This window comes from Topomyia yanbarensis, chromosome 2, assembly GCF_030247195.1.
Source record: "Topomyia yanbarensis strain Yona2022 chromosome 2, ASM3024719v1, whole genome shotgun sequence".
NCBI lineage: Eukaryota > Metazoa > Arthropoda > Insecta > Diptera > Culicidae > Topomyia > Topomyia yanbarensis.
In genome coordinates, this window is record NC_080671.1 from 383,105,423 (window position 1) to 383,118,871 (window position 13,449).

Here is a 13,449-nt window from a genome sequence, read left to right on the forward strand (position 1 = left end):
CCATGTTTTGGATACAACGTTTTAGTTCCACATTTCACCACGTAGAGGGCGCCAACACTAACTTTTCAACGGAAAGAGATAGAAATTAGGTATCTTCCACAAAGTTGTAGAACAGATATTTTCCAATAATTCTTTCGAACATCTTGATAGTCTATCTCTCTTCTATGAAAAGTTAGTGTTGGCGCCCTCTATGCGGTCATAGTTGTCATTGTCATTTCTCAGCCCACACCCTGGCAGACGTTCATCCGCCCATCTAGACTCTGTCAAGATGAGGACCTACAAAGCCTAACTGTTCGTATGTGCTAGTCCGTATAGCACACCAGTTTCTTCCACAAGCAGGCGCCGGCTGTTAACCAGTCCCACAAGTTTCAGATACATTACATAGAGGATAGTTGGAGACAGAAAATGAAAATATAGTAAAGAGATTTTGGTTTGCTGAAACGAGACAAGAAAAGCAAAATAATTGTGATTAGTTTTTTTTTATCGGGCAGATGGGACTGCAGCTTAACGTAACGTTCTCTATTTTGTCTTGTCCAATGTATCCTGCTCCTAACAACGCGTGCTAAGTCGTCAGTGATGCAATTAAAACTTCGCATTGATTCCGCTTCTATTTTCTTCTTGATCTCCTCATGGGTCCCCTAGGTCAGAAGCGGATCAATCGACTGTTAAGTAAATTAGAGATCGCAGTCAGCCGTGATGTCCGCGAATTTCATACATACATACAAACTATTTGGCGCAAGTTCAGAGCGTGTAACGCCGTTTTGCATTGAATCCGCTTCTGTCTCTTCCTAATCTCCTTTTTGTCTGCTAGGTCCGAAGCAGATCAATCGACTATTAACTGAAACGGTAAACATACTAGCAGTATTAGTCCTTACTCGCGAATACTTTTCCTTCAACTGTGCTGTTTCTTCTCTATCTTATAACATAACTCGATTATCCCTGTTCTAGTCAATATACATATTCATTACATTATGGACCAGGCAAACCCTTTATTTTTCTATTATTATTATCCTGAGTAGCTATACCAATGAAGGTATTTTAGGATTTCGCAAAAAGAATCTCTGCCAATAAAGGCGTAAGAAATATTTATCCACTATTAACCATAAAGTTTGCTCGAACCGAATGTCCGCCTGGTTCGACTCGAATAGACCACACCGACCCGAAAGGGTTGCTTATCATTTCTGAGAGCCGGTGTGCTTGGTCGAGTTTAGTAATCATAAGAACAAGTCCTGAATAATTAACTATCTCTTAGGTGCCAGTCCTGCACTCCTTTCCTGAACTAGCCTCAAACTCACGATCAAAAGAGTCGACAACTAGTAGGATCCACATGTCCCCCACCCAAGCGAATTGATCAACTTGCAAGTAGGAGCACATATCTACCAACCAGCCAAGAAGACTTCCGAATCAATGAGAATGGACCATGCCAGTCGAAGGCCACAGGCCCAGCGCCATCTCGTACAGTGTCATTGTCATTTCTCAAGATGAGAACCTACAAAGTCTAACTGTTCGTATGTGCTAGTCCGTATAGATTTTGGTTTGCTGAAACGAAACAAGAAAAGCAAAACAATTGTGAGTAGTATCGTAGCTATAATAAATAAATAAACGATTTCTCCTCTGTTGTCGGGTTCCCTGTTCGCAGTCCTCCCTCCTGTTCCTGATCTGTTTGGGCCACTGGTTTTCCGTTTCCTTGGCCGTCCCGCTCTCCCGCACACATCGTAGCAGGAGAAACAAAAGAAAAGACAAAACAAAACAAAATGAAGATAAATGGAAGTCTGCTATCTGTGCCTAAATTGATGTTGCTTCTCAGTTTTGCACGACCCAGGGGGGACTTGGCCTTGATCCCAATGCTCTGTCACCGATGTTACGTGATATTCGTTATGGAATATTCTTTGTTTGTTTGGGGGCCATTCGTAAACAATGGTGTACGTTTTTTATCCCTGATCCGCTGATATGTCTAAAATTTATTTTTAGTTTTTTTATCTCGTTACGTGACGCTCTTCCCTATTGTCAATATCCAACATCATTTATGAATGGTCCCCTGGTGATATATTTAGAGCAGACAATCCAATGAGAAATAGGATTGACAGGATTTTAGTGCGCTCTTGGCACCTTGTGTCACATCTTCATGTTTGTTATACATACTAAGTATACCAAAGCATGCGATGTGATGACCAGAAGATTAGAGAAGCAACTCCTCCCCTTCCCCCCCAACATCTTGATAGTCTATCTCTCTTCTATGAAAAGTTAGTGTTGGCGCCCTCTATGCGGTCATAGTTGGAACTAAAATTTTTCAACCAAAACATAACTCGTATTATGTCTTATAATTCTTCTGAATATATTATTGGGCTAAACCTATCGATTATTTCACAAAAATGCATAGTTTGTGGGAATCGATTACAGATACACAACCATGCACTGCTAGGCCCCATGCAAAACTGACTCAGACATCACTTCGTTAAAAGTTTAATAACTTCTTTTAGCAAAGCCGGATTCACTAGCAGTCTTTGGCAAAGTTGTAGGCAATTAAATTATCTTTCTTATTTTCACTTACAGTGATAATACGATACATGCACTGCCACCTAGCGGTAAAAATGTTAGTTAGTGATTTTTCTCCATGTAAATTATCGAAAAATCCCATACAAACTTCAGGCACGTTGGTCCGGTAGCTAGACTTGTCCGATTTGCTTCAAATTTGGTGCAAGTTCTCCTGGTGGAACTAGGAATCGAATCAGGGGTGGGCCGATTGCGTTTTAAAAAATTCATTATTTTCCTGGGCAGTCTACGCCACATCTCAACAAAGCATGTTAATAATTAATGCAGAAGCTAATCAGTTTAGCAGAGAAATTTTCAACCTTTTGCATTCCAAGCACCGTCCTTTAAGTCCTCTGCTTTGGTTCCGATGAAAATGATAATGATGATTTCACGTGGGTTCCGAACTCACAATGGCGGCGTTGATATTGAACATGATGAAGATGAGTTCATGGTGATGTTTGGTTTTTGATGGCACTGATATAAGCAAGATGGTTCGATATGCAATTCTTCGTTCGTAAAACCCAGAAAAATTGATTTACTATTGTATGAACCGACCAAAGCAACGAAAACCGAGAGAAGATTGCATGGATGCTTGTTGTTGTTATTATTTATCAGTATGCAATCGGGCCGTCTCAACAACCTACTTCTGCAACCTATGTGCATTAACTGTACAACTACCGTCTCACCGTAGCACTTGACAGTGTTTGCAGTGGTTTATGGTCACATCTATGACCGCGCACACGGCATTAAATCCGCTTCTGTCTCTTCCTAATCTCCTTTTTGTCTCCTAGGTCCGAAGCGGATCAATCGACTATTAATTGATACGATAAATATACTAGCAGTATTAGTCCTTACTCGCAAAAACTTTTTTCTACAACTGTGCTGTTTCATCTCTATAACAGAATTCAATTATCCCTGTTCTAGTCAATATACGTATTCATTACTTAATGGACCAGGCACATCCTCTTTATTTTCTATTATCATTATTCTGAGTAGCTAGACGAGTGAACTACCCATAAACGCATAAGAGTCCCATGTGGATTTTTGTCGAAAATGAGTTATCCGTTGGATTGTATTCTGTATCACCACTGAATCACACTGCACAAATAAGATTGCCGGGTTTGTTCTGAAAATATAAAAAAAAAAATTCCAAAACATGGTTGTCCCATCCATTTGGCTCAATGGATGGGACAATCTTGAACAGCGTTTTTCTCAGCTTGCTGTTTTTCAACATGGGACTCTTATGCTGTTATGGGCAGAGAAGGCATTTTAGAGTTTCGCAAAAAGAATCTCTGCCCATAAAGGACATAAGAAATATTTATCCACTATTCCCCATAAAGTTTGCTCGAACCGAATGTCCGCCTGGTTCGACTCGAACAGCCCACACCGACCCGAAAGGGCTGCTTATCATTGTGCTTGGTCGAGTTGAATAATCATAAGAACAAGTCCTAAATAATTAACTCTCTCTTAGGTACCAGTCCTGCACTCCTTTCCTGAACTAGACTCATACCCAAGGTCAAAAGAGTCGACAACTAATAGGATCCACATGACCCCCACCCAAGCGAATTGATCATCTTGCAAGTAGGAGCACATATCTACCAACCAGCCAAGGCTTCCAAACCAATGAGAATGGACCATGCCAGTCGAAGGCCATATGCCCAGCTCCATCTCGTACAGTTCCTAAAATAAAAGTTTTGTTAGTGCTACTTACAGATTTCATTTCAATGGTAGCAAGTAAGTGTCTCATTCCCTCTTGTTAAACTCGCTTACCGTTGCTCATATCTACTGGCATTTCAACGCCGTCGGTCGACCGTCTCATAGAAGAGATTTATTTTATTGAATCCTTCATTTCGCATATCAAACGCTCAAGGATCTAATATCATCTGTCTGAAGCGAAAAAGACCAATTTGACCTTACCAAGCAGGAGATGAGAACAGCTTGAAGCAGCATCTGATGTTGCTTCAAATGTATGTAATATCCAAGACTGACTTGGATAGTTCCATCGAGCCTAGTTTGCATACCTTACATAGCTAGACTCACGGTTCTCCTTTCATCCACAAAAATGTTTGGTATATTTTTGTTGTAAATACACAAGGATCCGTTAAGCTTACGCATTGAGCCTTGATACACTGACAACGGCTGACATCCGTAGCAACGACGGCTTTCGAGATTTTAATATAAGTGCTACAATATTAACCCTCTGGAAGTCGCGCATATGGCCCACTGAACGAGCAGCCGCTGATGCCCAAAGACGATTTCGCTAGTTTTTCAGAGCAGCGTGCAATCAGTGCACTAACGCGACTGCCGGGAGGTTAACGATCAACCGATAACTTGATAGCTATGGATTTGAAATATCAGTTCGCGGGCAGTTAATGTTAATCACTGATGCTGTTCAGTGTAATGAGTAATGGATGGGTTCAGTTTGATCGCTTATGAATTTCTCGTATTTTGATACTTATACTTAGATTGGACAGCTATGTCGCTAGGTTGAAACAGTGCTATACTGGCTATAATCGCAAGGCAATCCCATGGTCTATGGCAGCGATTCTCAACCTGGGGTCCGCGGACCCCTAGGGACCGTGAAATCGTTACTGGGGGTCCGCGAAGAGGAACCGCCCAGGATAATTTCGAAGGGGTCCGCGTTGACCCAAGGTGACTTCGAAGGGGGCCGCGGAGCAAACAAGGTTGAGAACCGCTGGTCTATGGAATTCCCTATCTACATGGAACTGACTTGTGATCATAGGAAGTATAGCGAACCCCTAAACGACGAGCGAATAAAGGCGCTTTCATCTAGGCTCATTAACCAGGGCAAGATGTAAATACCTCTGTCCCATACCAAAGAAGTGTCATTAGCCATCTCAGCCAAATCACTCCCAACGATTTATCATATCCCTTTTAAACTGAAACGGCGGGATGGTGGTCGTTTCTTCCTCCTTCAAGATTTAAAAGGATTCGTTAGTTAGATTATTCATTAAATGACTAACTTAATTGCCGTATAATTTTGAGAACCTCTTTAAACCAAACTCTGCACATGGCCGTTTTAATATTTGCGACATATTCACATAATATGCCTCAAATATTAATGTTGACAAGAACACTAAAGAATAACTGCAGTGTATTCCAGGATGGTTTTCAGTATTGGCTGTGTAAGGGTTGGATTAGAATAGAATAGAATAGAATAGAATAGTGTAGCGAACCCCTAAACGACAAAGCACGAATCAATTGACGAGAATCTATCGGAGGAATCGGTTGCCAGAGGAACAATAAAAGGAGAGGCAACAAACGCTCCATTGTGTGCTATTGAATATTTGGAAATAGGATATTGCCGGTATTTTCGAATTAAAAATAAGTGTGTCCCACCTATAAAAAGGCTCGTATGGGGGATTGTAGCACTGTGATCTAAAACTCCAGTTCAGAATTGTGAATGTGCAGGTTACTCGACGTAATTTCCAGGTAACGCCCGTCGTTGCGCATCCTCCTAAATTGCAGTCAACATGTGCAGTGCCTTACTATATAGACGACAATTTTCACTGCTGCACTGCAGTTAGTCTCTCTACATGTTCAGCCCACTATGGTCTGTCGCATTTGCTGATTACCAACTTGTGATTCATGCGTTTGTGCTCTCCATTTTATTTTGATCTTGAACACACCGAGCGCTTGATAGTTCGCCTCCTCCTACGTCCATGATTCCTGGATATACAGAGGAATAAGGTTCATCAACGATTTATGCAGAGCATGATCGATGCACGTCTGTAAGCTACGCGGCTTTTGACTGACTACTAAAACAGTAATCTTCTTATCATCCCACAACGCCATATTCGTGATTCGACAAGTTATTCAGAAATATAGTCCACTCATCCCTGTTTATTGACACCAAAAACCTCATAAGCTATAAATGATCGAGATCAGTAACGGCAAATTACGCACGATAAAATTGATGAGAGTAAGATGCTCGACGGAAGAAACATTATGCCCCTACCGATAATGTCGAAGGCGTCAATGTCAATGAGTTCATCGATGCCGAATTCTGACTTAGCTGACTTATGAGCACCGACAGTGAAACTCTAAGTAATTTAGAGACGTATTTCAGAAGAAAATCGTTTTTACTTCGACCCCTGAAAAACATGTCGATAAACAAATACATCACGGCACCAAATTAACCATCTACAAAACGTTCAGTAAACCGGTTGTCAATTAAGATCACGGAACTGTAACGCCCTCTTATTGTTTTAGTATGCAAATTAAGCGTACAAGCATTAAAACCTAACAACCTATACATAATCCAACCCAAATCTCTGGTAATGAAATGCGAGATGCACTCACCTGGTTCCCTCCGAATACCGTTTCTTCGACGAGGAGGACGATACGGACGACGTGGGCGTAGAGCACGTAGAACTGGGCGTTTTACTTCTGGATTGTTTGGCGATTTTGGCCGGAGTTGGCGACAGGCTGGTCTGGGGCCGACGTTTCACCGCCTACGAAAATAGTATCAGCGTAAGTGGGGGGAAAGCTCAGCTAGAATACTGTCAAATCTCACCTTGAAGTAGTTCGTAATTTGCGGATCTCCGCTGGCACTTTTGTGCTGTTGTGGCAGCCCCGTTCGAACGGGCGTCGTTGGCTTTGCATGGTGGTAATGCGCCGATTCAGTCGCCGGTACTGGCGACGCAGAGGTAGACGCCGAAGGACTGTGATGATGGTGATATCCACTATGTTGACTACTGTTATGATGACTATTGCTACTAGTACTACTACTGCTATGGTGATGATGGCTCTGCTGCGGCGAATGGTACTGCGGTGTTACACCGAATCCGTACCCATGATCGAGCAGATGCGAACTGACCTTGATGTCCGGTTTTACCTCCTCGTAATCCTCGCTGGACATCTCGCTACCACTACCAATCGAGGGATTCCTACTGCCACCAGCATTGTTTCTGCTGACGTTGCTACCAACGCCATAGACTATCGTTCGATTTGTACTTCCGCTTGCACAGCTGGTTCTACTACTGCCGCCGCTGCCACCGTTCAGTCCATACGAGTCGCCAGTCTTTTGGTTTATTTCCATATTAGTTACCCTAACCCTGCCACCAGACGCTACATAGTGCTGTTGAGTTTGCTGCTTCTGTTTAGACTGAATCGTATACATACTTCAAAAAAATAAGAATTCGGACGCTGCCGCCGCAAACCTCTGGACAGGTTCGTACAAACGTGGCGCCGTTTCTCCGAATCCAACCGATTCTCATTGGCACGGACAGTTCGTTCTATATTTTTATGCCAGAGAAAACAAAAGTCTATCGCTTTGTTGGGCAAAAAAATCGTTTCGGGACAGATCTGAAACAATATAGAGAAAAAAAGATACGGTGAGTTATTATTAGAAGTGGAAATGCGAATGGTTTGGGTGCGGGATGCGACACAATGTGGCATCCGAAGAAGCGTGGGAAGCATGTTGGGGCCGTAGGGTAAAGAAAATATTTCGATTATTATGATAGATTATTGATGAGTGAACCAATAAATGGGTGTCAGATACGGCACGATCGTCATCGAGGTATCAGCAAAGAATTGAAAAAAAACAAAGCCGTACATTTGAATGTATTTTTGAAATGTTGTGACCTCATAAATTAATCCATATCCCTGCATACTCTCGAGCAATTGCGGTATACGAAATAGAATCACAAATAGACAGATTTGAAATAAGGCACCCACGTTCAAATCGGCTATCGTGTTTGTGATTTTTTTTTGTTTTCGCGCCCAGATATGATACGGATGCCTTGGCTACAAAATAATTGAACTAAATACCAATTCACATCAGTTATCAACAACTTACTCAATGCTAAACTAGAAAGAGACATATCCCTTAAGCCAGAAGAGGTTCTGTAGCAGCTTTGAGAAATTAGTTGAATCAAAACCAATTATTCAGCACAAGAATTAACACCAGCTTTTAGTAATCATGAATAGAAAACATTTATCGTGTTTAGTCGTTTATATTCTGGCGAAAGTGACTGATCGAACAAATACTATGAATTTATAACACATAACTTGACATCAAAATATAGCTACGATATGAGTATAATTATAGCGAACTGCAACGATTTGCTGAGTGGATCTCGATTTGTCCCGCGTGACAAATTTTGTGAAATCACACAAGGTGGCAATAGCCTGTAAACACCGTTCTTAGGGAGAAAAACAAAATATTGCGCATGTTTGTCTCAAAGAGTTGGGTGTATCCTCTAGATTAATCTAGATAGATTGTATAACATTCCCCCGAAAACCATTCCCCAGAAGAAAAAATACCGAAGCTTTTTCCTCAGAAACACATTCCAGAAAGTACTAATTTCCGAGAAAACTGATTCCCAGAAAGTACCTAAGCCCAGCAAACTTTCACCCAGAAAGAACCATAACCCAGAAAACTGTTCCGCAGACAGTACCAAAACCCAGAAAATTATTTTACCGAAAAAAAATTTTCTTCTATTTTTTCAATAAACAATTCGTTTCATTTAGATAATGTGCACTTAAATACTTGTTATAAGTTTGCTATTCACAGTTTTTTTTTAATATTTGCGCATTGTGCTTAAATTTAAACGCATTAAAAAAGATGGAAAGATCTATGGGTGATGATTATATGTTAAATGAAAGCTTTCGATTCCTATTTGATAGAAAAAATATTATAATTGGTTTTGAACCAATTTTTGCATTTATAACCGCTTGGTCCGCATGTAGCAATAGTGGCGCAATTGCTAATTCCGGTTCCTATAGATGCAAAACCCATTGACTACTTTTGGTGCATGCAACTCTAGGTACATTTAGCCCACTATACCTGCAAAGGAGCTCAAAAATCAAGGAAAACTCACTATTTCAGATGTTTTTTGAGCAAATTTCTATGGTAAAAACTTGTGCTGCCTTGCGAGTTTAGTGCGAACTAAAAAGATGGGTGGGTAATGTCTGCGACATAACCGGAGAGATGTAGAATACATAAGGAACACGTTCTTCAAATATGTTGATATTCATTGGAATTTTCGGACAAAAGGTGATTTGGGCGAGGAATATTTCAAATTATTCTTTACAAAAATGATGGTGGTCCTGACAAGGACCGTTTTTGTTGGCGTTGTTGGCCTTGGTGGGGAGATGCGCTGGCTTCGATTTTCGTTGGATGCTTCTGACTTCTTACTATTTCCGGGCTTAGCTGTTGTCCAGGAGGTGATTCTGACATGATTGGTGTAGGTGTAGGTCGTCAACCGGTTATAATTTTTCAAGCGTTGTTTACATTTGAAATTAAACCACTGGATCAATTAAAAAAAGTATTGGTCTGTGATATGAAAAGTACGAAATATATCTTCGGGTTTCTGCATTGACGTTTTTGACAAATACAAGATCAATGCATGTGCCTGCAAGTGTAGTTGCTTGTGATGGATCAGAGATCAAACGAAGCTTGAAACATTCATTCATAAAATAAACAAATTTCAAATTCTCTTGTTTTGAAACATCTATGTTGAAGTCGCCTGAAACGACCATTGGAACATTCTGATTTCTAGACTAAATATTCTACATTAAAAGATGGGTGGGTAATGTCTGCGACATAACTGGAGTGTCGTAACTACACTTGTGATGTTAATCCAAATCTAATGATATGCAACGAAATTACGTTTGCATGTGAAATTTTCAAATGATTCGTTATAATTATGGTTAAAAATTCTAATTGGGAATTCTTTTCCATCACCAACTATTTTTCTTTTTTTCGAATCTACAGCATTCTTTGAAAATATTGTTGAAATGTTATTGATGAAAAACTGAAAATGCGTTTGGCAACACTGCTCACTAAATGGATGGTGGGAAGACGCACATTCGTTTTGATTATGCTAGTATTAGTAGCAGGAAAGAATGAAAAGGAACATAGCCCGAAAACGAGCAAGCGAGAGAGCGATAGTAATTCGTATTCGCTCTACTAAACTAAAAAAAGATGGGTGGGTAATGTCTGTGACATAACCGGAGCATCGTGACTTCACTTCGAGACGTTAATTTAAATCTAATGATTTATGCAGTTAATCAAAGGAGGCTGCCAAAAAGTTCGAATAAAAGCACGCGACTAGTGTACTTTGCACGTTCTATATTTTATCAACACTAGAGAGAATCGAAAAAATAATTCAAAGTGTAATAGCAACATGCAATTGTGGCAACACTGGCCATGGGATGGTGGGGAACACGCACATTCGTTTAATTTATGATGTATTAGCAGCAGAAAGGAATGGAAAAGCAGTGCGCGAAAACGAGCGAGGATAATTTAAATTCTCTTTCTATCCACATATCGTATTTCTAACCTACTTGCTGAAAATTGTTAAACACCTCAAATGGATATTTCAGTTTAACTCTTATTAGAACACAATTAATTGGTCCTGAAAAGAACCGTTTATTGTTTTATTGCGGGAGCATAATTCAGACGCACTCCCCGCGACACGGTGAGCCAGTTTAATATATTTGGCCTGAAAGTTATGCGTTTGGTGCAGTATTTTGCATTCTCGAACAAACCAGGCGCACTATTTTGCATTCTCGAACCAGTAGGCATCGTTGGCTTCTCGGGGCATCATTACGACTGAGGTTTGTAAGCGTAGCTCGACTTTGCAGTCCTGTACAATCTCACGAACCAGACGCTGGAACGATAGCCTACAGATTAGTTGCCCTTTAGTTGGGGCGAAATTCTTGCAGGGCGACAGTTCCGATGAGTCACCAGTAGCTGGGGCACTGTTTCCGTCCATCGCCATTGCCAACTGCTTTCCTTCGGTGGACTGGCTGCTTGCTAGTGCTTGAACGAATACGAATGATGAGAAAAACCGACTGACCAATATTCATATATAAACACACGAGAAAGCACTACTATCGCTCTCTCGCTCGTTTTCGTTCCATTCCTGCGCCTTTCCTTTCCGTTCGGCTACCAATACTAGCATAACCAAAACGAATATTCTGTCTTTCCATCGCCTTCAATGTAGTGGCCAGTGCTAGCAAACTTGCATGTTCAGTTTTTCAATAACAACATTCAAACAATATTTTCAAAGAATGTTGCAGATTTGAAAAGAAGGAAGGAGAAGATTTTCACAAACTTAAATTCTTTTGTTTTATTTGTTAGCGCTGATAAAGGCTATTTAGTTTGCTACTAGCAAGGAGCTGCACAAACAAATCGATTTATGCAGTTAATCAACGGAGGCTGCCAAAAAGTTCGAATAAAAGCATGCGACTAGTGTACTTTGCACGTTCTATATTTTATCAATACTAGAGAGGATCGATAAAATAATTCAAAGTGTAATAGCAACATGCAATTGTGGCAACACTGGCCATGAGATGGTGGGGGAACATGCACATTCGTTTAAGTTATGATGGTATTAGCAGCAGAAAGGAATGGAAAAGCAGTGCACGAAAACGAGCGAGAGAGGATAATTTAAATTCTCTTTCTTTCGTTCCACACATCGTATTTCTTATATAGACGCTGGAACGATAGCCTACAGATTAGTTGCCCTTTAGTTGGGGCGAAATTCTTGCAGGGCGACAGTTCCGATGAGTCACCAGTAGCTGGGGCACTTTTTCGGACCGTCGTCATTGCCAACTGCTTTACTTCGGTGGACTGGCTGCTTGCTAGTACTTGAACGAATACGAATGAGAAAAACCGACCGACAGATATTTATATAATCGCGCTAATATGCACTACTATCGCTTTCTCGCTCGTTCTCGTGCCGTGCGTGAGCCTTTCCTTTCCGTCCGGCTTCTAATGGCCTAACCAAAGGAGTATGCCGTCTTTCCCCCACTAACTGCTCTCGTCAAGCAACCAAATACGAATAATCATAAAACAAACATGTAGTGGACCTATATATAAACTTTTCATTATTTTATTGTTCGGTTGGTCCACCATTTTGACGGCTCTGTGCGGGATGGGCTGAAAATTTTCACTTTTCCGAGTCGTTTTCGAAAGATTTTTCAAAACACAATTTTTTGTTATTAGTGCATGTTATACATACTTAAAATTTTAATACAGCATAGAGGAACATATTTTCAACAAATTGACCTAAAAATCAAATCATTCTGTTAAGTATGATAAAAGTTATTAACGTTCAAAATCTGACGCGGTGCCGCAGCCGATATTTTGAAACGGGACCCCTATATTGAAAGCTTAAATGTATTCTACATTAAAAGCAAAAAATAATTAGCGACGGTTGGCATTTTAATCAAGCGTTTAGCCTACTACTGCAACTAGTAGTACACCGCGGCTATTGGAGCACCCACCCTATTGTTTGTTATTTTTCCAACAACCGTCGATTTTCGATATTTGCGGCGTCGCCCCGCGGAAATATCCCAAAACTCTATAATACATTTTGAGTTTCAAAGACATGTAATATTACCTGAAGATCTATAAACATAAAAAGAGCTCCATTAGGTTAAATACCTAATAGGACATTTCAAATCTCTATCGCTTTGCGTGCCATTACGGTTAATGATTGAGCACAAACTTTGGCTGCCTAGAGTTAAAAACTATTCTTTTTTTTCGATTTCTTGGTACAATGGCAAGCGATGTAGGATTTTGTGAAATGGTGCACTTGTTAATCAAAAAGCGCTGTAAAAGTCATTAAAATCGACGCAAATGTGCACTATGTGATAAAAATATAAAATCCTACGTACGTCGCTGCAGATAGCAATTCTGAATACGGGGCTAACCTGTTTGGTATAGTCATTCGGCATAACGTCGTTTGGCATAGTCGTTTGGCATAAGAAAAAAATGATAGTAGGCTATTTGGCATAATAGCCATTTGGCATAATGGTCGTTTGGCATAAAATGTACAGGATATTGAATGCTATTGCGGTCGTTTGGCATAATGGTCTTTTGGCATAAAATTCGTTTGGCATAAAGTATGAAAATACCCGTTCAAATGTTTATGGCGTTTT

The 13,449-nt window shown here is 40.5% G+C and overlaps 1 protein-coding gene across 6 annotated transcripts in view; it reads right to left on the reverse strand.

Moving 5' to 3' along the window:
• The window catches only part of LOC131684695 (transcription factor E2f1), a 53,399-nt gene that overhangs the window by 6,427 nt on the left and 33,523 nt on the right, over positions 1-13,449 (reverse strand). For all 6 annotated transcript variants that reach the window (XM_058967795.1, XM_058967796.1, XM_058967797.1 and 3 more), the window contains exons 2-3: positions 7,070-7,860; positions 6,856-7,007 (exon numbers count right to left, since the gene is read on the reverse strand). In XM_058967795.1, coding sequence (XP_058823778.1) covers positions 6,856-7,007; positions 7,070-7,675 — 758 coding nt within the window. In that variant the 5' untranslated portion in view covers positions 7,676-7,860. The remainder of the gene's footprint in view (positions 1-6,855; positions 7,008-7,069; positions 7,861-13,449) is intronic.